General features: G+C 38.2%; 2 protein-coding genes and 1 long non-coding RNA gene across 3 annotated transcripts in view; 1 reads left to right on the forward strand and 2 right to left on the reverse strand.

The window, feature by feature from the left end:
• Positions 1-25497, reverse strand: part of LOC146478892 (uncharacterized) — a 314457-nt gene that overhangs the window by 148239 nt on the left and 140721 nt on the right. The window lies entirely within an intron of this gene.
• LOC146478900 (uncharacterized) overlaps positions 1-25497 on the forward strand; it is a 121950-nt gene that overhangs the window by 11035 nt on the left and 85418 nt on the right. The gene's annotated exons all lie outside the window — the stretch shown is intronic.
• On the reverse strand, positions 436-23543 carry LOC146478902 (von Willebrand factor A domain-containing protein 7-like). The gene is made up of 4 exons (XM_085111627.1): positions 23305-23543; positions 3261-3746; positions 1844-2629; positions 436-1428 (listed from the first exon to the last, which is right to left on the reverse strand). The coding sequence occupies exons 1-4, from the start codon at positions 23477-23479 to the stop codon at positions 860-862; spliced, it is 2016 nt and encodes a 671-aa protein (XP_084967753.1). The 5' UTR covers positions 23480-23543; the 3' UTR covers positions 436-859.

The raw sequence follows: 25497 nt of genomic DNA on the forward strand, positions 1-25497 counted from the left end.
AGAATAATAGCTTTGATGAGAAAAACGGTCGCTCTGCATGTTCGTAATACATTTTGGTGCATATCATTATGGGTGATCCTCTGTCAAAACAACAACGTGAAATGACAAATTTTTAAGTTTTGTGAAGAACGTGAGTAAACAACGGCGAATGTTTGAATCTCTTTCTTAACTTGAGCACCACTCCTACCAATTTAGTTCCAAGGAAGTCCGCCCTCTTTGTACAGGTTGACTGAGTTACAATAATCGGGAAGTAGCCTAAACAACATGAATTTTTGTTGTATTTTTCTGAAACACGTTCTGAAAGCAAGCTTCCAGTCGTGCTGTCGTTGTCGCTGCTTAAAGTTCTCTAGTATTTCACTGAATGCACTCTTCTCCTTCCTGATCAATCCCATCATTTTCTCGTCCTACCGAATGGAAAAATAAAAATGACTACAATACTTTTTTAATATTTTATTTAAAATCTAAAATCAGAAAACAAAAATCACAACAACAGAAAGCGCAGCCCATTAGCGTTAACCTTACTACATTTCTTAAAAAATAAATTTACGCTCTGATATCCAAGTAAGATCAAACAATGCGACACAGATTTTCCAGTATAAATATATACCGCTGATGGTTGATGCATTATGCAAAAATACCTGGTTACAATGTTGCCCTACTCATCAAACTAAAAAGTACAAATCAGGTCGAAGTCTACACTCTTTTTTTTCTACGAACGTCTCATTTTCAATGTTCACCAAAAGCAAAGCAAATACGATTGTAAAACAGAAATCAAACTATTCAAATCTAAATCAACGGTTCAAAGGCGTTATGAGCCCTTCACTTACGCTTGTAGCGCGAGTTGAGACTATCATGCGTGTTAGACAACCATTAGCATCACGACATGGCCGACGGTCTTCTTCGATTTTCGGCCCGTGATAGTCGCCAACACTTCGTCTCCTTTCCCTCGTACAGCCGAGCGTGGTGCTTTGAAGGTGACGGAGAAGAAGCTTTTACGACCATGGCGAACAGTGATTTTCGAGCGGCGAAGATGGTGGACCAGTTTGAGGCGATCTTTGACCTTGATGTCAAAAACGTCTGTTGGCCCTGTGTTGTAAACCACAAAAATCACGAAACCTCTGCCTCCAGCTGGTACTGTGAACTCGTTTCTGGCGTAGAGGACCCTGATCAGAGCGTGACTTGGGTGCACTATATTTCGCGAGGTTCGTTCAAAGTTGTACCCTGCCTTTGTCTTCCCTCTCAACTTCAGCTTAAAGGGCACAGAGGGAGGGGTGAAAGAGGATGTAAAGTGGGCGCTACTTGATCCATGGGGAGTGACAGCTGCTGTTCCAAGACGCCTTCCATTTTTGCTCATGAAATCAAGGTTGAGTGTGTTCTTGTTGATCTTGTTCGATCCGGCTATCGTAACGATAACGAAAGTTTTCTGACCTATGTGAGGAAAACAACATGGAAAGTAAATCAGTAAAGATGTTTATGCAGTAGGTTTATGAATTTCCAATTAATGTTGGAGAGGAAACTAAAACTAACGTTAGGACCCACAGTGCAATGAGCCAATCAGGATACTAAGAAAGTACGCGTAACCGATCTCAGTCGCGGGAAAAACAGTGGAGAAAATCATGATTAGTTTTGGTTTTGGTTCCCATTGTTTGAAAAAGTTGCACGAGTTTTGCTAACTAGTAACAGAAGGAAGTAAGGCGAAACGAAAGCAAATTTACAGTTATTTTCAACACAACATGGTGTGTTGGGGGTGCAAGGGCAAGAGAGGAGGTGAGGGAAAGGGTCGTTGAAGTTTCAATACGTCGCCGGGAGAACGTACTTGCTCCTCATATTGAAGTGCACTTACCAAGAAGAGGGTGTGATATAGGTATTGGTTTTCTTCTAATTTCACTGTTTGGAATCATGACAAAGAAGTGCTCAAAATCGACATTTGTTTTGCTCGAGCCTCTAATCTGGTACGAGTGTTTTCCAGCGCTCGACACCGTCAGCCTCCAAGTTCCCGGCAGAGGGTTGTTGAGCTCGTAAATCGCTCCTCTGGACAGAGAAATCTTGCCTGATCTAATTATAGAACCTCTGGGATCCTTCAGAGTGATGCGTGGGCCCATTCGTTCGGTGGTCACTGAAACAATAATCTTTTCTGTGGAATCATCAATAGGGATGCTGTAGGAAGATCCTCTCACACTTCGCTTCTTCTTACCACTTGAGTATACAACTCCTCCGGTTGCTAGGCAAGTTGATCCTGCAAGAGAGCGAGCGGTAAGACCAGTAGCCCTCCTCAATTCACCGCTGTTGCGAAATTGAAACATTTGACCACATGTTTCTTTGGCGAGCGTCTCAAATGGCTCATACGATGAGCGGTAACATAGACCAGTCGTGAAAAAGTTTATAGTTGTGCCATATACATCCGCCATCGATAGGACCTCTTCCATGTTTTCGGTTGTATGATCTTTTGCTGAGGCGTCCGTAAAAACATAAAGAGGTGAGCCGTACTCTGGATCTGCTTCCAGGGCTTTTAGGATTCCCTTGAATGTAAGCTCTGGGCAGTCTCCACCGCCACGGGGACGAAGCCTTCCAATAGCTTTTACAAACTGTGTCTTTTCTGAGGGTTCTTTACGAGTGACTGGTCCGGTTCCTTTAAAGATAAAATGACAGAGCCTGTCATATAATTGTTGGTGGGGAGTAGATGGAATTATTGCTGGAAAATAGGAAAATAGGCTCCTGTTATTTATTCCAGTTTTATTCAACCACGAGTAACTCAACCTTTCAATAACTCAGAATCGAACTCCCTTTAAGTTAAAACATATTTTTGTTCTAGTTTACTCTCGATATTAATTTTCCGTAAACGTTACAGACTTTGGCTGACTTTTCTAGTCAAGGTTGCAAATATTGTCTTCTTAACTTTTGTGTCAGCAGGGTACTTCCCGTTTTCCAGGAAAAGACTCAGCTATAGTACTTTTTATCTACATTTTACTCTAAAAGAATGTAATTTGACACCTTCTTCATTTTCTCGAACTGTCATGGAGACTTCACGATTCTCTCTTATTAAAAAGTTATTCAGGTCATTCACGACAGAATCCCCTCCCTCTCCCCAAACCCCACTAAAGATTTCAAGGTTAACACAACATTGAACAATTATGGCTTTTAAGACTTTCTGTTGTTCCTTCATCGACGAAAGAGTTGTAATAGTGGAAAAGTGTTGACCGTCAAACATGATTGATTGCCGTACTCTGTTTAATTTCGCATTTTGCAGCCAGTAAACTAACCTGGATCGTTGAAAGGTGATAGAATGTAGTCCACGACCACGTTTCTTTGGTAATTAACTATATATTCTGCGATGTATTTAGCGGCTTGAATATCATCGCCCATGCTCCCAGTATCATCAATAGCAAACATCAGGGTAACGGTTTCATTGACACTCATGAAAGTATCAAAAGCAGAATCACCGATCTCTTTCTTGACCATATCCATAAACGTGCTCACGGCACTCCTGGTAAAGGTTCTCTTCTTCCGTTTGCTTATCTTGGCTAGCTGTATCGCCGAATATAGACCACGACCAATAGACTGGCGCGCAAACAGATAGTTGCGCTCTCGTGTCGCCAATTTGATGTTTTCTTTTATTTTTGCAAGACGCCGCGTGCTGTGACGATCTCGTGACCAAAATGCCTGAGCTTCGTACATGGCCCTTTCAATTGTATCAAGTACCTCAAGGAACTTGTTGGATGGCGTCGTTCGTTTCTTCGGAGGAGGTCCTGGAGGTTTCAAAGGAACGACACTAGCATGAGGGACTAAATTAAATTGATAAAAACACGTACGTAAAAAATTTAAAGTTAAAGTGCCCCTAACCCTTCAATTTGTTTTCTTTTGGTAGATTTCCATATCTGTGAAGAACTCATTTTCGAATTTTTTTTTAGAAATATTGAATCCTTTTTATTTTACGAGCGCTAAAAGTTACTGAAATTTTTAAATTTTTTGCGCGCTTTAAGCCCCGCTGGACAAATGTTTGTCTCGTGGGCTCATTAGGAACGAGCCAATGAAAAGCGTCCGATATTTGACACTTTCTTAGCTGTGACGTAAGAAAAGGACACCAGAAGGATTCAGAAGGAATCTTATGCATGCTGATTCCTTTCTCTACATTTCGAGAGTTGCTGCATCCAAAAACCACACATTTTCCAACCATTTTCTCTGTTTACAATTGAAGCATTACCGCGAATCTTCGGATATTTTTGCACGATGTCCTTTTCTTACGTCACGCTCCAGATTTGGCCGAGTGGGGGACTAATGCGAACGATAGGTGAAAATATCGACAAGACTGCCTTCACTTCTAGCGCTTGTAAAAAAAAAAAAAGGATTCAATATTTCTTAAAATTTTTTTCGAAAAAGAGTGCTTGAAAGATATGGACATCTACCAAAAGAAAATAAATTGAAGGGTTAGGGGCACTTTAAACGTACCTGTCTGAAGATTAATCCTCGATTTCGTCTGTATGAATTAATCACTTGAGCTTTCGCATAATTATATTTGCAAAAAGTCCAGGCATAAAAGTGTATTTTGAAAGGGGTTTGTATAATGGACTGGGTATTAGATAATACTTACGCTTAATGTGTTCTTAACGACGGTGACTCCTAATACAGTTGCACGGTTTATAACTATGTGAAAAAAGGATTTTACCAAGAACTACAAAAATCCAAAGAGAAAATTGGAGGTCACCACGCATTTTTCTGAGATAATTATAAACAATAATTTTAAAAAACTACAGCAATGTAGCAAGATTCATGTTTGACATTTTTATCAAAACTAAAACTTCACTATCTTTGACAAATGCTTCGTTGCCGACAATTTTCTCTTTGGTTTCCAATAATCCTTCAGTTAATAATATCTGCTTTTCTTGCAAACCGCCTTAAGATACTTTTGTCTTAGTAGCAAGCATTCGAGTTCTCGTACCATCCAAAGATGCCCAAACCGTATCCGCAGTTAGCAAAAAGAGGCATCTTCACCATACAACTCTAGAAAAGTCCGATTAAATATAGTCGTGTAGTTAGTGTAGTTAATGTAGTTGGTATAGTTGGTAAAGTTTGCGTAGTTGGCGTAGTTGGTGCAGTTGGTGTAGTTTGTGCAGTTTGTGTAGTTGGCGTAGTTAGTTTTGTTTGTGTAGTTTGTGTAGTTGGTGTAGTTTTGTAGTTTGTGTAAATGGCGTAGTTAGTTTACTTTGTGTAGTTTGTGTAGTTGGTGTAGTTTGTGTAGTTTGTGTAGTTGGCGTAGTTGATGCAGTTTGTGTAGTTGGTGTAGCTTGTGTAGTTTGTGTAGTATGTGTAGCTTCTGTAGTTTGTGTAGTTGGCGTAGTCCGTTTAAGTTGTTTACTTTGTTTAGTTGGTGTAGTTTTGTAGTTTGTGTAATTGGCGTAGTTGGTTTACTTTGTGTAGTTTGTGTAGTTGGTGAAGTTTGTGTAGTTTCTGTAGTTAGCATAGTTGGTGCAGTTTGTGTAGTTTGTGTAGTTTGTGCAGTTTGTGTAGTTTGTGTAGTTGGCGTAGTTGGTGCAGTTGGTGTAGTTGGCGTAGTTTGTGTAGTTTGTATAGTTTGTGTAGTTTGTGTAGTTAGTGTAGTTGGTGTAGTTTGTGTACTTTGTGTAGTTGGTGTAGTTGGTGTAGTTGGTGCAGTTTTGAGGTTGGTGCAATTTGTGTAGTTGGTGTAGTTTCTGTAATTTGTGTAGTTAGTGTAGTTTGTGTAGTTGGCGTAGTTGGTTTAGTTTGTGTAGTTTGTTTAGATGGTGTAGTTTGTGTAGTTAGCGTAGTTGATGCAGTTTGTGTAGTTGGTGTAGTTTGTGAAGTTTGTGTAGTTTGTGTAGTTTGTGCAGTTTGTGTAGTTTGTGTAGTTTGTGCAGTTTGTGTAGTTTGTGTAGTTTGTGTAGTTTGTGTAGTTTGTGTAGTTTGTGTAGTTTGTGCAGTTTGTGCAGTTTGTGTAGTTTGTGTAGTTTGTGTAGTTTGTGCAGTTTGTGTAGTTTGAGCAGTTTGTGCAGTTTGTGTAGTTTGTGTAGTTTGTGTAGTTTGTGTAGTTTGTGTAGTTAGTGTAGTTTGTGCAGTTTGTGTAGTTTGTGTAGTTTGTGCAGTTTGTGCAGTTTGTGTAGTTTGTGTAGTTTCTGTAGTTTGTGCAGTTTGTGTAGTTTGTGCAGTTTGTGCAGTTTGTGTAGTTTGTGTAGTTTGTGTAGTTTGTGCAGTTTGTGTAGTTTGTGTAGTTTGTGTAGTTTGTGCAGTTTGTGTAGTTTGTGTAGTTTGTTTAGTTTGTGCAGATTGTGTAGTTTGTGCAGTTTGTGCAGTTTGTGTAGTTTGTGTAGTTTGTGTAGTTTGTGTAGTTTGTGCAGTTTGTGTAGTTTGTGTAGTTTGTGCAGTTTGTGTAGTTGGTGTAGTTAGTGCACTTTGTGTAGTTTGTGTAGTTTGCGTAGTTTGTTTAGGTTGTGTAGTTTGTGTAGTTTGCGTAGTTTGTGTAGTTGGTGTAGTTTGTGTAGTTTGTGTAGTTGGCGTAGTTGGTTAAGTTTGTGTAGCTTGTTTAGTTGGTGTAGTTTTTTAGTTTCTGTAAATGGCGTAGTTGGGTTACTTTGTGTAGTTTGTGTAGCTAATGTAGTTGGTGTAATTTGTGTAGTTGGTGCAGTTTGTGCAGCTGGTGTAGTTTGTGTAGTTTGTGTAATTGGTGTAGTTTGTGCAGCTGGTGTAGTTTGTGTAGTTTGTGTAATTAGTGTAGTTTGTGTAGCTTGTGCAGTTTGTGTAGTTTGTGTAGCTAATGTAGTTTGTGTAATTTCTGTAGTTGGTGCAGTTTGTGCAGCTGGTGTAGTTTGTGTAGTTTGTGTAGTTGGTGTAGTTTGTGTAGCTTGTGCAGTTGGTGTAGTTTGTGTAGTTGGTGTAGTTTGTGTAGTTTGACTGTGTAGTTTGTGTAGTTGGTGTAGTTTGTGTAGTTTTTGCAGTTTGTGTACTTTGTGTAGGTGGTATAATTTGTGCAGTTTGTGTAGTTTGTGTAGGTGGTGTAGTTAGTGCAGTTTGTGTAGTTGGTGCAATTTGTGTAGTTTGTGTAGCCTGCGTAGTTTGCGTAGTTGGTGTAATTTGTGTCGTTTGTGTAGTTTGTGTAGTTTGTGTAGTTGGCGTAGTTGGTTTAGTTTGTGTAGTTTGTTTACTTGGTGTAGTTTTGTAGTTTGTGTAAATAGCGTAGTTAGTTTACTTTGTTTAGTTTGTGTAGTTTGTGTAGTTGGCTTAGTTGATCCAGTTTGTGTAGTTGGTGTAGTTTGTGTAGTTTGTGCAGTTTGAGTAGTTTGTGAAGTTTGTGTAGTTTGTGTAGTTGGTGTAGTTTGTGTAGTTGGTGCAGTTTGTGTAGGTGGTGTAGTTTGTGTAATTTGTGTAGTTGGTGCAGTTTGTGCAGCTGGTGTAGTTTGTGTAGTTTGTGTAATTGGTGTAGTTTGTGTAGTTTGTGTAGTTGGTGTAGTTTGTGTAGCTTGTGCAGTTGGTGTAGCTTGTGTAGTTGGTGTAGTTTGTGTAGTTTGTGCAGTTTGTGAAGTTTGTGTAGTTTGTGTAGTTGGTGTAGTTGGTGCAGTTTGACTGTGTAGTTTGTGTAGTTCGTGTAGTATTGTGTAGTTTTTGCAGTTTGTGTACTTTGTGTAGGTGGTGTAATTTGTGCAGTTTGTGTAGGTGGTGTAGTTGGTTGAGTTTGTGTAGTTGGTGCAATTTGTCTAGTTGGTGTAGTTTGCGTAGTTTGCGTAGTTGGTGTAATTTGTGTAGTTTGTGTAGTTTGTGTAGTTTGTGTAGTTGGCGTAGTTGGTTTAGTTTGTGTAGTTTGTTTAGTTGGTGTAGTTTTGTAGTTTGTGTAAATAGCGTAGTTAGTTTACTTTGTGTAGTTTGTGTAGTTTGTGTAGTTGGCTTAGTTGATCCAATTTGTGTAGTTGGTGTAGTTTGTGTAGTTTGTGCAGTTTTTGTAGTTTGTAAAGTTTGTGTAGTTTGTGTAGTTGGTGTAGTTTGTGTAGTTGGTGCAGTTTGTGTAGTTGGTGTAGTTTGTGTAGTTGGTGCAGTTTGTGCAGCTGGTGTAGTTTGTGTAGTTTGTGTAATTAGTGTAGTTTGTGTAGTTTGTATAGTTTGTGTACTTTGTGTAATTGATGTAAGTAGCGTAGTTTGTGCAGTTTGTGTATTCTGTGTAATTTGTGCAGTGTACGTAGTTTGTTTAGTTTGTGCAGTTTGTGTAGTTGGTGTAGTTGGTGTAGTTTGTGTAGTTTGTGTAGTTTGTGTAGTTGGTGTAGTTGGCGTAGTTTGTGAAGTTTGTGTAGTTTCTGTAGTTTGTGTAGTTTCTGTAGTTTGTGTAGTTCGCATAGTTTCTGTACTTGGTGTAGTTGGTTTAGTTGGTGCAGTTTGTGTAGTTTATGTAGTTGGTGTATTTGGTGTAGTTGGTATAGTTTGTGTAGTTTGTGTAGTTCGCGTAGTTTGTGTAGTTGATGTAGTTGGTGTAGTCGGTGTAGTTTGTGTAGTTTGTGTAGTTTGTGTAGTTGCTGTAGTTTGTGTAGTGTGTGTAGTTTGTGTAGTTTGTGTAGTTGGTGTAGTTTGTGTAGTTGGTGTAGTTGGTGTAGTTTGTGTAGTTTGTGTAGTTTGTGTAGTTGGTGTAGTTTGTGTAGTTTTTCTAGTTTGTGTAGTTGGTGTAGTTTGTGTAGTTTGTTTAGTTTGTGTAGTTTGTGTAGTTGGCTTAGTTGATCCAGTTTGTGTAGTTGGTGTAGTTTGTGTAGTTTGTGCAGTTTGAGTAGTTTGTGAAGTTTGTGTAGTTTGTGTAGTTGGTGTAGTTTGTGTAGTTGGTGCAGTTTGTGTAGGTGGTGTAGTTTGTGTAATTTGTGTAGTTGGTGCAGTTTGTGCAGCTGGTGTAGTTTGTGTAGTTTGTGTAATTGGTGTAGTTTGTGTAGTTTGTGTAGTTGGTGTAGTTTGTGTAGCTTGTGCAGTTGGTGTAGCTTGTGTAGTTGGTGTAGTTTGTGTAGTTTGTGCAGTTTGTGAAGTTTGTGTAGTTTGTGTAGTTGGTGTAGTTGGTGCAGTTTGACTGTGTAGTTTGTGTAGTTCGTGTAGTATTGTGTAGTTTTTGCAGTTTGTGTACTTTGTGTAGGTGGTGTAATTTGTGCAGTTTGTGTAGGTGGTGTAGTTGGTTGAGTTTGTGTAGTTGGTGCAATTTGTCTAGTTGGTGTAGTTTGCGTAGTCTGCGTAGTTGGTGTAATTTGTGTAGTTTGTGTAGTTTGTGTAGTTTGTGTAGTTGGCGTAGTTGGTTTAGTTTGTGTAGTTTGTTTAGTTGGTGTAGTTTTGTAGTTTGTGTAAATAGCGTAGTTAGTTTACTTTGTGTAGTTTGTGTAGTTTGTGTAGTTGGCTTAGTTGATCCAATTTGTGTAGTTGGTGTAGTTTGTGTAGTTTGTGCAGTTTTTGTAGTTTGTAAAGTTTGTGTAGTTTGTGTAGTTGGTGTAGTTTGTGTAGTTGGTGCAGTTTGTGTAGTTGGTGTAGTTTGTGTAGTTGGTGCAGTTTGTGCAGCTGGTGTAGTTTGTGTAGTTTGTGTAATTAGTGTAGTTTGTGTAGTTTGTATAGTTTGTGTACTTTGTGTAATTGATGTAAGTAGCGTAGTTTGTGCAGTTTGTGTATTCTGTGTAATTTGTGCAGTGTACGTAGTTTGTTTAGTTTGTGCAGTTTGTGTAGTTGGTGTAGTTGGTGTAGTTTGTGTAGTTTGTGTAGTTTGTGTAGTTGGTGTAGTTGGCGTAGTTTGTGAAGTTTGTGTAGTTTCTGTAGTTTGTGTAGTTTCTGTAGTTTGTGTAGTTCGCATAGTTTCTGTACTTGGTGTAGTTGGTTTAGTTGGTGCAGTTTGTGTAGTTTATGTAGTTGGTGTATTTGGTGTAGTTGGTATAGTTTGTGTAGTTTGTGTAGTTCGCGTAGTTTGTGTAGTTGATGTAGTTGGTGTAGTCGGTGTAGTTTGTGTAGTTTGTGTAGTTTGTGTAGTTGCTGTAGTTTGTGTAGTGTGTGTAGTTTGTGTAGTTTGTGTAGTTGGTGTAGTTTGTGTAGTTGGTGTAGTTGGTGTAGTTTGTGTAGTTTGTGTAGTTTGTGTAGTTGGTGTAGTTTGTGTAGTTTTTCTAGTTTGTGTAGTTGGTGTAGTTTGTGTAGTTTGTTTAGTTTGTGTAGTTTGTGTAGTTTGTATAGTTTGTGTAGTTTGTGTAGTTTGTGTAGTTGGTGCAGTTTGTGTAATTGCTGTAGTTTGTGTAGTTGGTTTAGTTGGTGTATTTGGTGTAGTTGGTGTAGTTTGTGTAGTTTGTGTAGTTCGTGTAGTTTGTGTAGTTGGTGTAGATTGTGTAGTTGGTGTAGTTTGTGTAGTTTGTGTAGTTCGTGCAGTTTGTGTAGTTGGTGTAGATTGTGTAGTTGGTGTAGTTTGTGTAGTTTGTGTAGTTCGTGTAGTTTGTGTAGTTGGTGTAGATTGTGTAGTTGGTGTCGTTTGTGTAGTTTGTGTAGTTTGTGCAGTTTGTGTAGTTTGTGAAGTTTGTGTAGTTTGTGTAGTTGGTGTAGTTTGTGTAGTTGGTGCAGTTTGTGTAGTTGGAGTAGTTTGTGTAATTTGTGTAGTTGGTGCAGTTTGTGCAGCTGGTGTAATTTGTGTAGTTTGTGTAATTGGTGTAGTTTGTGTAGTTTGTGTAGTTGGTGTAGTTTGTGTAGCTTGTGCAGTTGGTGTAAATGGTGTATTTGGTGTAGGTGGTGTTGTTGGTGTAGTTTGTGTACTTTGTTTAGTTTGTGTAGTTTGTGTTGTTGGTGTATTTGGTGTAGTTGGTGTAGTTGGTGCAGTTTATTGTGTAGTTGGTGTAGTTTGTGTAGTTTGTGGAGATTGTGTAGTTTGTGTAGTTTGTGTAGATGGTGTAGTTGGTGTAGTTGGTGTAGTTGGTGTAGTTGGTGTAGTTGGTGTAGTTGGTGTAGTTGGTGTAGTTGGTGTAGTTGGTGTAGTTGGCGTAGTTTGTGTAGTTTGTGTAGTTCGTGTATTTTCTGTAGTTGGTGTATTTGGTGTAGTCTGTGTAGTTGGTGTAAATGGTGTAGTTGGTGTAGTTGATGTAAATGGTGTATTTGGTGTAGGTGGTGTTGTTGGTGTAGTTTGTGTACTTTGTTTAGTTTGTGTAGTTTGTGTTGTTGGTGTATTTGGTGTAGTTGGTGCAGTTTATTGTGTAGTTGGTGTAGTTTGTGGAGATTGTGTATTTGGTGTAGTTGGTGTAGTTTGTTTAGTTTGTGTAGTTTGCGTAGTTGGTGTAGTTTTTGTAATTGATGTAGTTTGTGTAGTTGGTGTAGTTTGTGTAATTGGTGTAGTTTGTGTTGTTGGTGTAGTTGGTGTAGTTTGTGTAGTTGGTGTAGTTTGTGTAGTTTTTCTAGTTTGTGTAGTTTGTGTAGTTTGTGTAGTTTGTGTAGTTTGTTTAGTTTGTGTAGTTTGTGTAGTTTGTGTAGTTTGTATAGTTTGTGTAGTTTGTGTAGTTGGTGCAGTTTATGTAATTGCTGTAGTTTGTGTAGTTGGTTTAGTTGGTGTATTTGGTGTAGTTGGTGTAGTTTGTGTAGTTTGTGTAGTTCGTGTAGTTTGTGTAGTTGGTGTGGTTTGTGTAGTTGGTGTAGTTTGTGTAGTTTGTGTAGTTTGTGTAGATTGTGTAGTTGGTGTAGTTGGTGTAGTTGGTGTAGTTGGTGTAGTCGGTGTAGTTGGTGTAGTTGGTGTAGTTTGTGTAGTTTGTGTAGTTCGTGTAGTTTGTGTAGTTGGTGTGGTTTGTGTAGTTGGTGTAGTTTGTGTAGTTTGTGTAGATTGTGTAGTTGGTGTAGTTGGTGTAGTTGGTGTAGTTGGTGTAGTCGGTGTAGTTGGTGTAGTTTGTGTAGTTTGTGTAGTTTGTATAGTTTGTGTAGTTTGTGTAGTTGGTGCAGTTTATGTAATTGCTGTAGTTTGTGTAGTTGGTTTAGTTGGTGTATTTGGTGTAGTTGGTGTAGTTTGTGTAGTTTGTGTAGTTCGTGTAGTTTGTGTAGTTGGTGTGGTTTGTGTAGTTGGTGTAGTTTGTGTAGTTTGTGTAGATTGTGTAGTTGGTGTAGTTGGTGTAGTTGGTGTAGTTGGTGTAGTCGGTGTAGTTGGTGTAGTTGGTGTAGTTTGTGTAGTTGGTGTAGTTTGTGTAGTTTGTGTAGTTGGTGTAGTTGGCGTATTTGATGTAGTTGGCGTAGTTTGTGTAGTTCGTGTATTTTCTGTAGTTGGTGTATTTGGTGTAGTCTGTGTAGTTGGTGTAAATGGTGTAGTTGGTGTAGTTGATGTAAATGGTGTATTTGGTGTAGGTGGTGTTGTTGGTGTAGTTTGTGTACTTTGTTTAGTTTGTGTAGTTTGTGTTGTTGGTGTATTTGGTGTAGTTGGTGTAGTTGGTGCAGTTTAATGTGTAGTTGGTGTAATTTGTGTAGTTTGTGGAGATTGTGTAGTTGGTTTAGTTTGTGTAGTTTGCATAGTTGGTGTAGTTTTTGTAATTGGTGTAGTTTGTGTATTTGTTGTAGTTTGTGTAGTTGGTGTAGTTGGTGTAGTTTGTGTAGATTGTGTAGTTTATGTAGTTTTTGTGTAGTTTGTATAGTTTCTGTAGTTTGTGGAGTTTGAAAAGTTTTTGTAATTTGTGTAGTTTGTGTATTGTGTAGTTTGTGTAGTTTGTGTAGTTGGTGTAGTTTGTGTAGTTTGTGTAGTTTGTGTAGTTGGTGTAGTTTGTGTAGTTGGTGTAGTTTGTGTACTTGGTGTAGTTTGTGTAGTTTGTGTAGTTTGTGTAGTTTGTGTAGTTGGTGCAGTTTGTGTAGTTGATGTAGTTTGTGTAGTTGGTGTAGTTTGTGTACTTGGTGTAGTTTGTGTAGTTTGTGTAGTTTGTGTAGTTTGTGTAGTTGGTGCAGTTTGTGTAATTGGTTTAGTTGATGTATTTGGTGTAGTTGGTATAGTTTGTGTAGTTTGTGTAGTTCGCGTAGTTTGTGTAGTTGGTGTAGTTGGTGTAGTTTTTGTAGATTGTGTAGTTGACGTAGTTGGTGTAGTTGGTGTAGTTGGTGTATTTGGTGTAGTTTGTGTAGTTTGTGTAGTTTGTGTAGTTGGCGTAGTTTGTGAAGTTTGTGTAGTTTCTGTAGTTTGTGTAGTTCGCATAGTTTGTGTAGTTGGTGTAGTTGGTGTAGTTGGTGTAGTTGGCGTAGTTTGTGTAGTTTGTGTAGTTCGTGTATTTTCTGTAGTTGGTGTATTTGGTGTAGTCTGTGTAGTTGGTGTAAATGGTGTAGTTGGTGTAGTTGATGTAAATGGTGTATTTGGTGTAGGTGGTGTTGTTGGTGTAGTTTGTGTACTTTGTTTAGTTTGTGTAGTTTGTGTTGTTGGTGTATTTGGTGTAGTTGGTGCAGTTTATTGTGTAGTTGGTGTAGTTTGTGGAGATTGTGTATTTGGTGTAGTTGGTGTAGTTTGTTTAGTTTGTGTAGTTTGCGTAGTTGGTGTAGTTTTTGTAATTGATGTAGTTTGTGTAGTTGGTGTAGTTTGTGTAATTGGTGTAGTTTGTGTTGTTGGTGTAGTTGGTGTAGTTTGTGTAGTTGGTGTAGTTTGTGTAGTTTTTCTAGTTTGTGTAGTTTGTGTAGTTTGTGTAGTTTGTGTAGTTTGTTTAGTTTGTGTAGTTTGTGTAGTTTGTGTAGTTTGTATAGTTTGTGTAGTTTGTGTAGTTGGTGCAGTTTATGTAATTGCTGTAGTTTGTGTAGTTGGTTTAGTTGGTGTATTTGGTGTAGTTGGTGTAGTTTGTGTAGTTTGTGTAGTTCGTGTAGTTTGTGTAGTTGGTGTGGTTTGTGTAGTTGGTGTAGTTTGTGTAGTTTGTGTAGTTTGTGTAGATTGTGTAGTTGGTGTAGTTGGTGTAGTTGGTGTAGTTGGTGTAGTCGGTGTAGTTGGTGTAGTTGGTGTAGTTTGTGTAGTTTGTGTAGTTCGTGTAGTTTGTGTAGTTGGTGTGGTTTGTGTAGTTGGTGTAGTTTGTGTAGTTTGTGTAGATTGTGTAGTTGGTGTAGTTGGTGTAGTTGGTGTAGTTGGTGTAGTCGGTGTAGTTGGTGTAGTTTGTGTAGTTTGTGTAGTTTGTATAGTTTGTGTAGTTTGTGTAGTTGGTGCAGTTTATGTAATTGCTGTAGTTTGTGTAGTTGGTTTAGTTGGTGTATTTGGTGTAGTTGGTGTAGTTTGTGTAGTTTGTGTAGTTCGTGTAGTTTGTGTAGTTGGTGTGGTTTGTGTAGTTGGTGTAGTTTGTGTAGTTTGTGTAGATTGTGTAGTTGGTGTAGTTGGTGTAGTTGGTGTAGTTGGTGTAGTCGGTGTAGTTGGTGTAGTTGGTGTAGTTTGTGTAGTTGGTGTAGTTTGTGTAGTTTGTGTAGTTGGTGTAGTTGGCGTATTTGATGTAGTTGGCGTAGTTTGTGTAGTTCGTGTATTTTCTGTAGTTGGTGTATTTGGTGTAGTCTGTGTAGTTGGTGTAAATGGTGTAGTTGGTGTAGTTGATGTAAATGGTGTATTTGGTGTAGGTGGTGTTGTTGGTGTAGTTTGTGTACTTTGTTTAGTTTGTGTAGTTTGTGTTGTTGGTGTATTTGGTGTAGTTGGTGTAGTTGGTGCAGTTTAATGTGTAGTTGGTGTAATTTGTGTAGTTTGTGGAGATTGTGTAGTTGGTTTAGTTTGTGTAGTTTGCATAGTTGGTGTAGTTTTTGTAATTGGTGTAGTTTGTGTATTTGTTGTAGTTTGTGTAGTTGGTGTAGTTGGTGTAGTTTGTGTAGATTGTGTAGTTTATGTAGTTTTTGTGTAGTTTGTATAGTTTCTGTAGTTTGTGGAGTTTGAAAAGTTTTTGTAATTTGTGTAGTTTGTGTATTGTGTAGTTTGTGTAGTTTGTGTAGTTGGTGTAGTTTGTGTAGTTTGTGTAGTTTGTGTAGTTGGTGTAGTTTGTGTACTTGGTGTAGTTTGTGTAGTTTGTGTAGTTTGTGTAGTTTGTGTAGTTGGTGCAGTTTGTGTAGTTGATGTAGTTTGTGTAGTTGGTGTAGTTTGTGTACTTGGTGTAGTTTGTGTAGTTTGTGTAGTTTGTGTAGTTTGTGTAGTTGGTGCAGTTTGTGTAATTGGTTTAGTTGATGTATTTGGTGTAGTTGGTATAGTTTGTGTAGTTTGTGTAGTTCGCGTAGTTTGTGTAGTTGGTGTAGTTGGTGTAGTTTTTGTAGATTGTGTAGTTGATGTAGTTGGTGTAGTTGGTGTAGTTGGTGTATTTGGTGTAGTTTGTGTAGTTTGTGTAGTTTGTGTAGTTGGCGTAGTTTGTGAAGTTTGTGTAGTTTCTGTAGTTTGTGTAGTTCGCATAGTTTGTGTAGTTGGTGTAGTTGGTGTAGTTTGTGTAGATTGTGTAGTTGATGTAGTTGGTGTAGTTGGTGTAGTTTGTGTAGTTTGTGTAGTTTGTGTAGTTTGTGTAGTTTGTGTAGTTTGTGTAGTTTGTGTAGTTGGTGTAGTTGGCGTAGTTTGTGAAGTTTGTGTAGTTTCTGTAGTTTGTGTAGTTCGCATAGTTTGTGTAGTTGGTGTAGTTGGTGTAGTTGGTGTAGTTTGTGTAGTTTGTGTAGTTGGTGTATTTGGCGTAGTGTGTGTAGTTTTTGTAGTTCGTGTATTTTGTGTAGTTGGTGTATTTGGTTTAGTCTGTGTGGTTGGTGTAAATGGTGTAGTTGGTGTAGTTGATGTAAATGATGTAGTTGGTGTAGGTGGTGTTGTTGGTGTAGTTTGTCTAGTTTGTGTAGTTTGTATAGTTTGTGTAGTTTGTGTAGTTTGTGTAGTTGGTGGAGTTTGTGTAGTTGGTGTAGTTGGTGTAGTTTGTGTAGTTTGTGTTGTTGGTGTAGTTGGCGTAGTTTGTGTAGTTTGTGTAGTTCGCATAGTTTGTGTAGTTGGTGTAATTGGTGCAGTTTGTGTAGTTGGTGTAGTTTGTGTAGTTTGTGTAGATTGTGTAGTTGGTGTAGTTGGTGTAGTTGGTGTAGTTGGTGTAGTTGGTGTAGTTGGTGTAGTTTGTGTACTTTGTTTAGTTTGTGTAGTTTGTGTAGTTGGTGTAGTTGGCGTAGTTTGTGTAGTTTGTGTAGTTGGTGTAGTTGGTGTAGTTGGTGTTGTTGGTGTAGTTGGCGTAGTTTGTGTAGTTTGTGTAGTTTGTGTAGTTTTTTTAGTTCGCATAGTTTGTGTAGTTGGTGTAGTTGGTGCAGTTTGTGTAGTTGGTGTAGTTTGTGTAGTTTGTGTAGATTGTGTAGTTGGTGTAGTTGGTGTAGTTGGTGTAGTTGGTGTAGTTTGTGTAGTTTGTGTTGTTGGTGTAGTTGGCGTAGTTTGTGTAGTTTGTGTAGTTCGTGTTAGCCTCTTCCAGGCGTTCAGTTAGTTGGGGCGCAGTGCGAAAAAAGGCGCGCGAAAAAATAAAGAAAAAGCGTGCGAAGGGAAGCGAAAGAACGCCTGTGGGAAACTTAACAGACGGTCGTTCCGCCCACTTATATGGCTTGTGGTTTTCAGTTGTCAGCAGAAGTCAATCAGACCCTAATCAGAATTCCGGAAAATATGATCCTTCAATCTTGAATTGTGAGTTGGCGCGTCTTTCCTGTTCGATTGTGCTTTTCATGTCCCTCAATTCTCCGTTTTTTTCTGCAAGCGAATTGACAGTCCATCCTCCGACGTGTTGCAGGTTTTGCCAGAAAATTGTAAAGTGCCAGGGAACAAAAATTCCCGGAGTATCTATTTTTATTGTTGTTTTTAATAAGGTTTCGGGAGCAGAGAGCTTTAATAGTGTTGGCCGACCTTGCCAGTTCGTTAGGGCATGAACTGAAAAGAGACCCAAGTTTCTCGAATGTAAGTTGTTTGACCTGTGTAAGAATACTGGCTAGAAGGCATGTCAGTATTGTGAAACTATTCTCGGGGATTGTGGAAAGATAATCGCTGAAAGCGGCAAAACGACAGACGAACGCTAGATCGCCGACTGGAGATATACTCCTTCCGCGAAGCGTGCTAACACGCACTCAAGAGATCTACAGGAATCGACCAGCAAATCCTTGGCGGACAGACAAGTGGTGATGACCAAAGTACGTTGGGAGTATCGCCTATTTATATTTGTGGCCAAATCGATTCTGCCATGAATATCGACGGAGAACAAACAGTCATTAAAGTGTTAAGCTCCTTCGTTGTTTATGTCGTGATGTTCAATCGTCTTATACGCCAGTGATTTTTTCACTTTCGTGTTGTTTGGTGAATCAACGCTCGTGGACCAAAATTTATTACGTTTCTGGCTAGGAAACAGGATTTATCCTGACGAACGTCTGATATTTTTTCGCGGTTGCAACTCCAGACGTAAACTGATCTCCTTTATCCTTATAATGATCAGAACTGAACGAGACGAAAGGTTAATGGGCTTATCTCGGCTCAATTAATTTAATGGTTTATTCCCCAAATCCCTAGAAAAGTAGCTTTTTGCGAAAAATTATTCGCGAAAATAAAATAAAAGAATTCTCGAAGGCGCTCCACATGCGGAAAATTTTTAAGAATGTTGTTTATCGCAGATTTGACATTCGATGAAAGGATCGCCGCCATATCGAATTTCTCATCTGCGTCAGCAACGTTGTAGCGTTGACAAAATCTGTCAAAATTGACCAATCAGAGGGTATACCAGATCCTGGTATACCGGAACGACCGTTTGTTAAGTTTGCCCACAGGCGTTCTTTCGCTTCCATTCGCGCGCTTTTTCTTTATTTTTTCGCGCGCCTTTTTTCGCGCTGCGCCCCAACTAACTGAACGCCTGGAAGAGGCTAAGTTCGTGTATTTTGTGTAGTTGGTGTATTTGGTGTAGTCGGTGTAGTTGGTGTAAATGGTGTAGTTGGTGTAGTTGATCTAAATGATCTAGTTGGTGTAGGTGGTGTTGTTGGTGTAGTTTGTGCAGTTTGTGTAGTTGGTGTAGTTTGTGTAGTTTGTGTAGATTGTGTAGTTGGTGTAGTTGGTGTAGTTTGTGTAGTTTGCGTAGTTGGTTTAGTTTTTGTAATTGGTGTAGTTTGTGTAGTTTGTGTAGTTGGTGTATTTAGTGTAGTCTGTGTAGTTGGTGTAAATGGTGTAGTTGGTGTAGTTGATGTAAATGATGTAGTTGGTGTAGGTGGTGTTGTTGGTGTAGTTTGTGTACTTTGTTTAGTTTGTGTAGTTTGTGTAATTGGTGTATTTGCTGTAGTTGGTGTAGTTGGTGTAGTTGGCGTAGTTTGTGTAGTTTGTGTAGTTTGTGTAGTTTGTGTATTTTGTGTAGTTGGTGTATTTGGTGTAGTCTGTGTAGTTGGTGTAAATGGTGTAGTTGGTGTAGTTGATGTAAATGATGTAGTTGGTGTAGGTGGTGTTGTTGGTGTAGTTTGTGTACTTTGTTTAGTTTGTGTAGTTTGTGTAATTGGTGTATTTGCTGTAGTTGGTGTAGTTGGTGTAGTTGGCGTAGTTTGTGTAGTTTGTGTAGTTCGTGTATTTTGTGTAGTTGGTGTATTTGGTGTAGTCTGTGTAGTTGATGTAAATGATGTAGTTGGTGTAGGTGGTGTTGTTGGTGTAGTTTGTGTGCTTTGTTTAGTTTGTGTAGTTTGTGTAGTTGGTGTAGTTTGTGTAGTTTGGGTAGATTGTGTAGTTGGTGTAGTTGGTGTAGTTGGTGTAGTTTGTGCAGTTTGTGTAGTTTGTGTAGTTTGCGTAGTTGGTGTAGTTTTTGTAATTGGTGTAGTTTGTGTAGTTGGTGTAGTTGGTGTAGTTGGTGTATTTGGTGTAGTTGGCGTAGTTTCTGTAGTTTGTGTAGTTTGTGTATTTTGTGTAGTTGGTGTATTTGGTGTAGTCTGTGTAGTTGGTGTAAATGGTGTAGTTGGTGTAGTTGATGTAAACGATGTAGTTGGTGTAGGTGGTGTTGTTGGTGTAGTTTGTGTACTTTGTTTAGTTTGGGTAGTTTGTGTAATTGGTGTATTTGCTGTAGTTGGTGTAGTTGGTGTAGTTGGCGTAGTTTGTGTAGTTTGTGTAGTTCGTGTATTTTGTGTAGTTGGTGTATTTGGTGTAGTCTGTGTAGTTGATGTAAATGATGTAGTTGGTGTAGGTGGTGTTGTTGGTGTAGTTTGTGTGCTTTGTTTAGTTTGTGTAGTTTGTGTAGTTGGTGTAGTTTGTGTAGTTTGGGTAGATTGTGTAGTTGGTGTAGTTGGTGTAGTTGGTGTAGTTTGTGCAGTTTGTGTAGTTTGTGTAGTTTGCGTAGTTGGTGTAGTTTTTGTAATTGGTGTAGTTTGTGTAGTTGGTGTAGTTGGTGTAGTTGGTGTATTTGGTGTAGTTGGCGTAGTTTCTGTAGTTTGTGTAGTTTGTGTATTTTGTGTAGTTGGTGTATTTGGTGTAGTCTGTGTAGTTCGTGTAAATGGTGTAGTTGGTGTAGTTGATGTAAATGATGTAGTTGGTGTAGGTGGTGTTGTTGGTGTAGTTTGTGTGCTTTGTTTAGTTTGTGTAGTTTGTGTAGTTGGTGTAGTTGGTGTAGTTTGTGTAGTTTGGGTAGATTGTGTAGTTGGTGTAGTTGGTGTAGTTGTTGTATTTGGTGTAGTTGGCGTAGTTTGTGTAGTTTGTGTAGTTTGTGTAGTTGGTGTAGTTGGTGTAGTTTGTGTAGTTTGGGTAGATTGTGTAGTTGGTGTAGTTGGTGTAGTTGTTGTATTTGGTGTAGTTGGCGTAGTTTGTGTAGTTTGTGTAGTTTGTGTTGTTTGTGTAGTTGGTGTAGTTGGTGTATTTGGTAGACTTGGTATATGTGGTGTTGTTTGTGTAGTTTGTGTAGTTGGTGTAGTTTGTGTAGTTGGTTTAGTTTGTGTAGTCGATGTTTTTTGTGTAGCTGGTGTAGTTGGTGTAGTTGGTGTAGTTGGTTTAGTATTTGGTGTAGTCTGTGTAGTTGGTGTAAATGGTGTAGTTGGTGTAGTTGATGTAAATGATGTAGTTGGTGTAGGTGGTGTTGTTGGTGTAGTTTGTGTACTTTTTTTAGTTTGTGTAGTTTGTGTAGTTTGTGTAATTGGTGTATTTGCTGTAGTTGGTGTAGTTGGTGTAGATTGTGTAGTTTGTGTTGTTTGTGTAGTTGGTGTAGTTGGTGTAGTTCGCGTATTTGGTGTAGTTGGCGTAGTTTGTGTAGTTTTTGTAGTTCGTGTATTTTGTGTAGTTGGTGTATTTGTTGTAGTCTGTGTAGTTGGTGTAAATGGTTTAGTTGGTGTAGTTGATGTAAATGATGTAGTTGGTGTAGGTGGTGTTGTTGGTGTAATTTGTGTACTTTGTTTAGTTTGTGTAGTTGGTGTAGTTGGTGCAGTTTGTGTAGTTGGTGTAGTTTGTGTAGTTGGTGTAGATTGTGTAGTTGGTGTAGTTTGTGTAGTTGGTGTAGATTGTGTAGTTGGTGTAGTTGGTGTAGTTGGTGTAGTTTGTGTAGTTTGCGTAGTTGGTGTAGTTTTTGTAATTGGTGTAGTTTGTGTAGTTGGTGTAGTTGGTGTAGTTGGTGTATTTGGTGTAGTTGGCGTAGTTTTTGTAGTTTGTGTAGTTTGTGTATTTTGTGTAGTTGGTGTATTTGGTGTAGTCTTTGTAGTTGGTGTAAATGGTGTAATTTGTGTAGTTTGTGTAGTTTGTGTAGTTGTTGTATTTGGTGTAGTTGGTGTATTTTGTGTAGTTGTTGTATTTGGTGTAGTTGGTGTAGTTTGTGTAGTTTGTGTAGTTTGTGTTGTTTGTGTAGTTGGTGTAGTTGGTGTAGTTGGTGTATTTGGTAGACTTGGTATATGTGGTGTTGTTTGTGTAGTTTGTGTAGTGTGTGTAGTTTGTGTAGTTTGTGTAGTTTGTGTTGTTTGTGTAGTTTGTGTAGTTGGTGTATTTGGTAGAGTTGGTATAGGTGGTGTGGTTTGTGTAGTTTGTGTTGTTTGTGTAGTTTGTGTAGTTGGTGTATTTGGTGTAGTTGGTTTAGTTTGTGTAGTCGATGTTTTTTGTGTAGCTGGTGTAGTTGGTGTAGTTGGTATAGTTGGTGTAGTTGGCGTAAATGGTGTAGTTGGTGTAGTTGATGTAAATGGTGTAGTTGGTGTAGGTGGTGTCGTTGGTGTAGTTTGTGTAGTTTGCGTAGTTGGTGTAGTTTGTGTTGTTGGTGTAGTTGGTTTATTTTGTATAGTTGGTGTAGTTACTGTAGGTGTTGTATGTTTTTTTGGTGTTGTTGCTGCAGTTAGTTTATTTAATTTTTTTTTTGTTTGATTGTTGTATTAGCTGTACTGAGTTATGTTAGTTTGTTTTGGAAGCTTTTTTGTGTAGTTTGTGTACTTTACTACAGTTTGTATGATTTGTGTAGATTCTTTGTCCGTTTTTTTTTTTTTTTTTAATATGCTATAATTAGTGTAGTGAGTGTAGTTAGCAAGCATTAAAAAGAAAAATTCAAGCAAAGGATTATGAGGCATTTTTGAGACCATTAGCGAGATTAAAAAAAGACCCATAATTCGTACAATCTAGGAAGAAGGAAGCGTATGTATTAACTTGTGATACAACAAATGTTTTTTTGGACATCAAAAATCTAAAAAAAAAAAGTCTGTGCGTCAGGACGGCTTTCGTTGTTGATTTTGGGCATTGGAATGATTAATATTTATTGGATTATCGAAAATAATTTCGCGCCTACCTTGATTTTGCTTTTCTTTGCTCTGCTATTTTGAAAAAAAAAAAGCGCAACTTTCTGGACCAGTCAGAAACAAAACCAATACTAATTGCGCTTTTTTTCAGATACTTTCAAGCGCTTTGCTTGGTTAATGAAATTCCTTCGAGTTCTGATTGGATCACTGGGTTGCTTTTATGTTTAATCTCTGATTGGTGAACGGAATTTCTTTAGTTATAATTTCATGACACTTATATATAAACCACTATGTATATACAAAATTTAGTTTTCAAAATATCCTATAGCATGCTAATTTTTCTTCCCAAAGTAAATTTACAAAATTAAATGTATCACATATTGTATTATTTCTTTCATAAGTAATATAGATAAATTAAGTTACAATGAAATTTTTTAAATGAGTCTCATATTGCTTGGCCCAGGAATTCAATTTAAAGTAATATCTGAAAACATTTTCGCCTGCAGATAGTATCAAAGGGAGATTAAAGTTGTGTAAGCAGAATCAAACCCTTGAGCGTAGCAACCGCCGAAAAAGAAAAACATGGGGAGCTTCAATTAAAATAACAACTGCAAAGCAACTTGATAGTAGTCAAGAATTTACTACCTAGAAGAAAGAATAAAGGCCCTAAAATTGATCCCTGGGGTACACTGCACGAAAGAGGTTTTGCCTTTGAAAGAAAACCATTTACTTTACATATCTGTTGTCGGCTCTGTAAGATATATGATTTGATGCAGTAAATGAAATTGTTTTTAGCACCGAACAGATTTAAATTTCTGATAAAATATCATGATCGATAGTATCAAAACCTTTGGCAAGATCGAGAAAAACAATGGAGGAGACTGAGCCATTGTCAATGTTGAAGTTGTTGATTGTTGATTGGTGGAATGAGTCGAACGAAAATATGATTGATAGTTGCCCAGCGAACTGTTAACTGTTTTGAGGTTATTATGAATAAAATTAATCGTAAACAAGTCTTTCCAAAACTTAATAAATTGCCGGTATATGGATCCGTTTTGCGATTGCCTTTGTTGAGAGGAAAAACTTTCCCAATTTTTCAGTAATATAGGAGATAGATGTATTGAAAAGCAAACAAAGACGCTCTGCGACGATATCGGATGCCACGTTGAGTAATTTATTAATTAGAAATACGACAATCATTCCGAAATATATTCGATTGGAAATTTGTACTTAGCCTCGAGGAAGATTTATTTTTACCTGCGCTATTTGATTGAGTATTTAATAGCCTTTTTGGATTGAATATAAAGACATGAGATGAAACCGATAAGAAAATGTTTTGCGGATACTTCGTGACAAACTTTCTTTGAATATTGAGAAAAAAGTCATCAAACCTTTCCTTTCTTTTTTTTTTAAAAAATGTAGCGACTGAGTTGTAGCAATCAAAAGCTCTGAGGAACTTTTTGTATCAGCTAAAATTACGAGCGTCAATTTTGAAACCAAGTTTAGCAAGTTTGGTTCCAGATAAATTGCAAAAAACCTTATTTTGGCGATATTGCCGGTCCACATTCTAAACTGTTTTAGGCATCATTATACGAGAGAAACAATTTATTTTCCTTTCCAGATTTCTTCTTAGACTAGCACAAGTATGGGTATTATTGAATAACGGTGCAAAATCAATCAGATTTAAATAGAAAAAGTAACCTGAAAACCCTGACCACCCACCTGGAAGCGAAGTCGGTGAACTTCCAGAAGAAAAGGACATCAAAGCGTCCCTGGCGTCATCAAGCATGGACATGTAGAGATTTTGCGTCGAGACAATGTTGGTCAGAGCCGCAACAAGTGCGACGCAAAAAATTGCCTTGAAATTGACGTAAAGAAACACGGAATTGGCTCCCATGTTTTCCGGCTCAGTTGAAGAGTCTGTAAGAATACTCGGAGTATACACTTGCTGACTAGTTTAACTCGGTGATCTAATGAATGCAAGAAAACTGAACACGTTTTGATAATATATCCTTTTTGCATAATAATTGGAGTTGAAATGAATTGATGCCGGTTATAATTATTAAAAATGCGAGTTGGTTTACTTTTGAAACGACATCAAAACAGTTCTCATGATTCTTTTCGTCTTGAAATAAGTGGTTGTCTTTTATATGTTAGAATCAACGTACTTTGCGAAAAAATTTTTCGTCCGTGAATTATTAATGTATATTTGCGGAAATAACTTGTCGACTTCCGTCTTTTAGTTTTGAGGCTTGGCGAAAGCGCCAAAGTAAATTTAGTAATTTCATGGGTTCAAAGAAGTTTGATTGGAGTCAATCAGAGCGGGTTACTTGCCTCGCGCCGGTTTTTATTCGGTAAATTTTAACTAGGTAGAGATTTCACAGTCTGGTGATTTTAGATGATTCACCATACATATAAATATTGTCACATAACGGTACATGATGGTAAACATACTGTCAATAAAAGGTTAATTTATTCAAAATTTGAACCACTCGAGAAAGCAATATTATTTACGCCTAATTGTTGAGAAGTGGCTAAGTTACAATCGAAACCAATTTCTACCCAAGCAGTAAGATTTCCCGGTTGCTTTTGAAAATGTAAGTATATGAGAAGTTGAATGTTGGTCATCTGTTGATACGGTGTAAATTAACTGAGGATAATACTTTTCTTTTTCGCCGCTTCTGAACAGTCAAAGAGACCTTACCGGTTTACCCTCCGCTACCAAATGATTATAGTAGATTCTGTTTTAGTCCAACTGGGGGATCGCTCTATGTCCCGCTAATAATGAACCCAGCCAGTTGAATTCTGGCGATAGTCACAATCCTGGCCGTCTATCAGGCCCCGTAATACTCGTTTAATTTTGAGTGGATATAGTAGGCAGAGTTCAATTAATTTTCGTATATGCCATAAAAGTGGCTACTCAGAGGAAAGCCGTGAAATATGACTGGATAATTTCAACCTTGTTTTACGACGGGTCAGTTTTTTGGTAATAAATTCATGACTGCTGCTTATTATCGAGCGAGAGACACTGACTGGGTAAATACTGACCCAACCGCATGGAATAATTATTTGTTGAATAAATAGTTTATTTCATGACCTTACTCATTATCGTCATTCCCATACATTCACAGCGCAACGAATAATACATTTTTTGACCAAGAACTATCACTGACTCGAACAACTTACCGCGGCAGGTAAAATGAATTGCAGGCTGCTGAACTAACACTACCAATTCGGCAATAAATTCACGTGCCTCACTGATTTTCAGTCATTTCTTCAGTGGATTTATCCTATCTTGTTCCACATACACATTTTCTTATATTTATAGTTTTGCTCTGCACACACGATTAAATAATTTCTTCGAGAACATGCATCGGCTGAGGCCTGTTCCAAAAGTCGCGCTACTGCCGTGCCGAACTAAATTCAAGAATTTAATTCCACTTGAACCCGGCAGTTAAGCACTACGTTTGAAACCATTTAGTTCGGCAGGCTGAATTAAGTTCGGCACGATCGACTATTTAGCACGACAGTAGCACAGCAGGCCCTGTCGCGCCGCACGGCAGTAGCGCCACTTGGTTTCAAACGGCGTGTTATTGCCTTGCCGAACTAAATTCATAAATTATTTTAATGTATTTGGGGTTAATTTGCTCGTTCTATACATTTCTATCTTTTAGAATTTGGCGCGACTGAATTAAATCCGACGTTTGAAACCACTGCCGTGCTACTGCCTGCATGGTCAAACTGATTTAAGTTCGGCACGGTAGCACGGCACGACGTTTGCGTGAAACAGGCCTAAACGAATAAACGTAGACTGTTCATGCATGGGCGGAAATATTTCGCTCCGTGCTTGAGGGGTATCTGAGTGACTTATTATTAAGTTATTATTATTACTGTGTGTCAGAGAGTCAGGTAAAC

Source organism: Pavona decussata, unplaced genomic scaffold (assembly GCF_977016875.1).
Source record: "Pavona decussata unplaced genomic scaffold, jaPavDecu1.1 SCAFFOLD_62, whole genome shotgun sequence".
NCBI classification, from domain to species: domain Eukaryota; kingdom Metazoa; phylum Cnidaria; class Anthozoa; order Scleractinia; family Agariciidae; genus Pavona; species Pavona decussata.

Bases quoted from the DNA above. Each gene is read 5' to 3' on its own strand.
- LOC146478902 (XM_085111627.1), bottom strand. From the start codon at position 23,479: ATGGGAGCCAATTCCGTGTTTCTTTACGTCAATTTCAAGGCAATTTTT. The intron at 3,747-23,304 runs GTGGGTGGTCAG...TGAAACCTCCAG, and splicing joins TTCACCGACTTCGCTTCCAG to GACCTCCTCCGAAGAAACGA. The intron at 1,429-1,843 runs GTAAGTGCACTT...TTCCTCACATAG, and splicing joins TATATCACACCCTCTTCTTG to GTCAGAAAACTTTCGTTATC.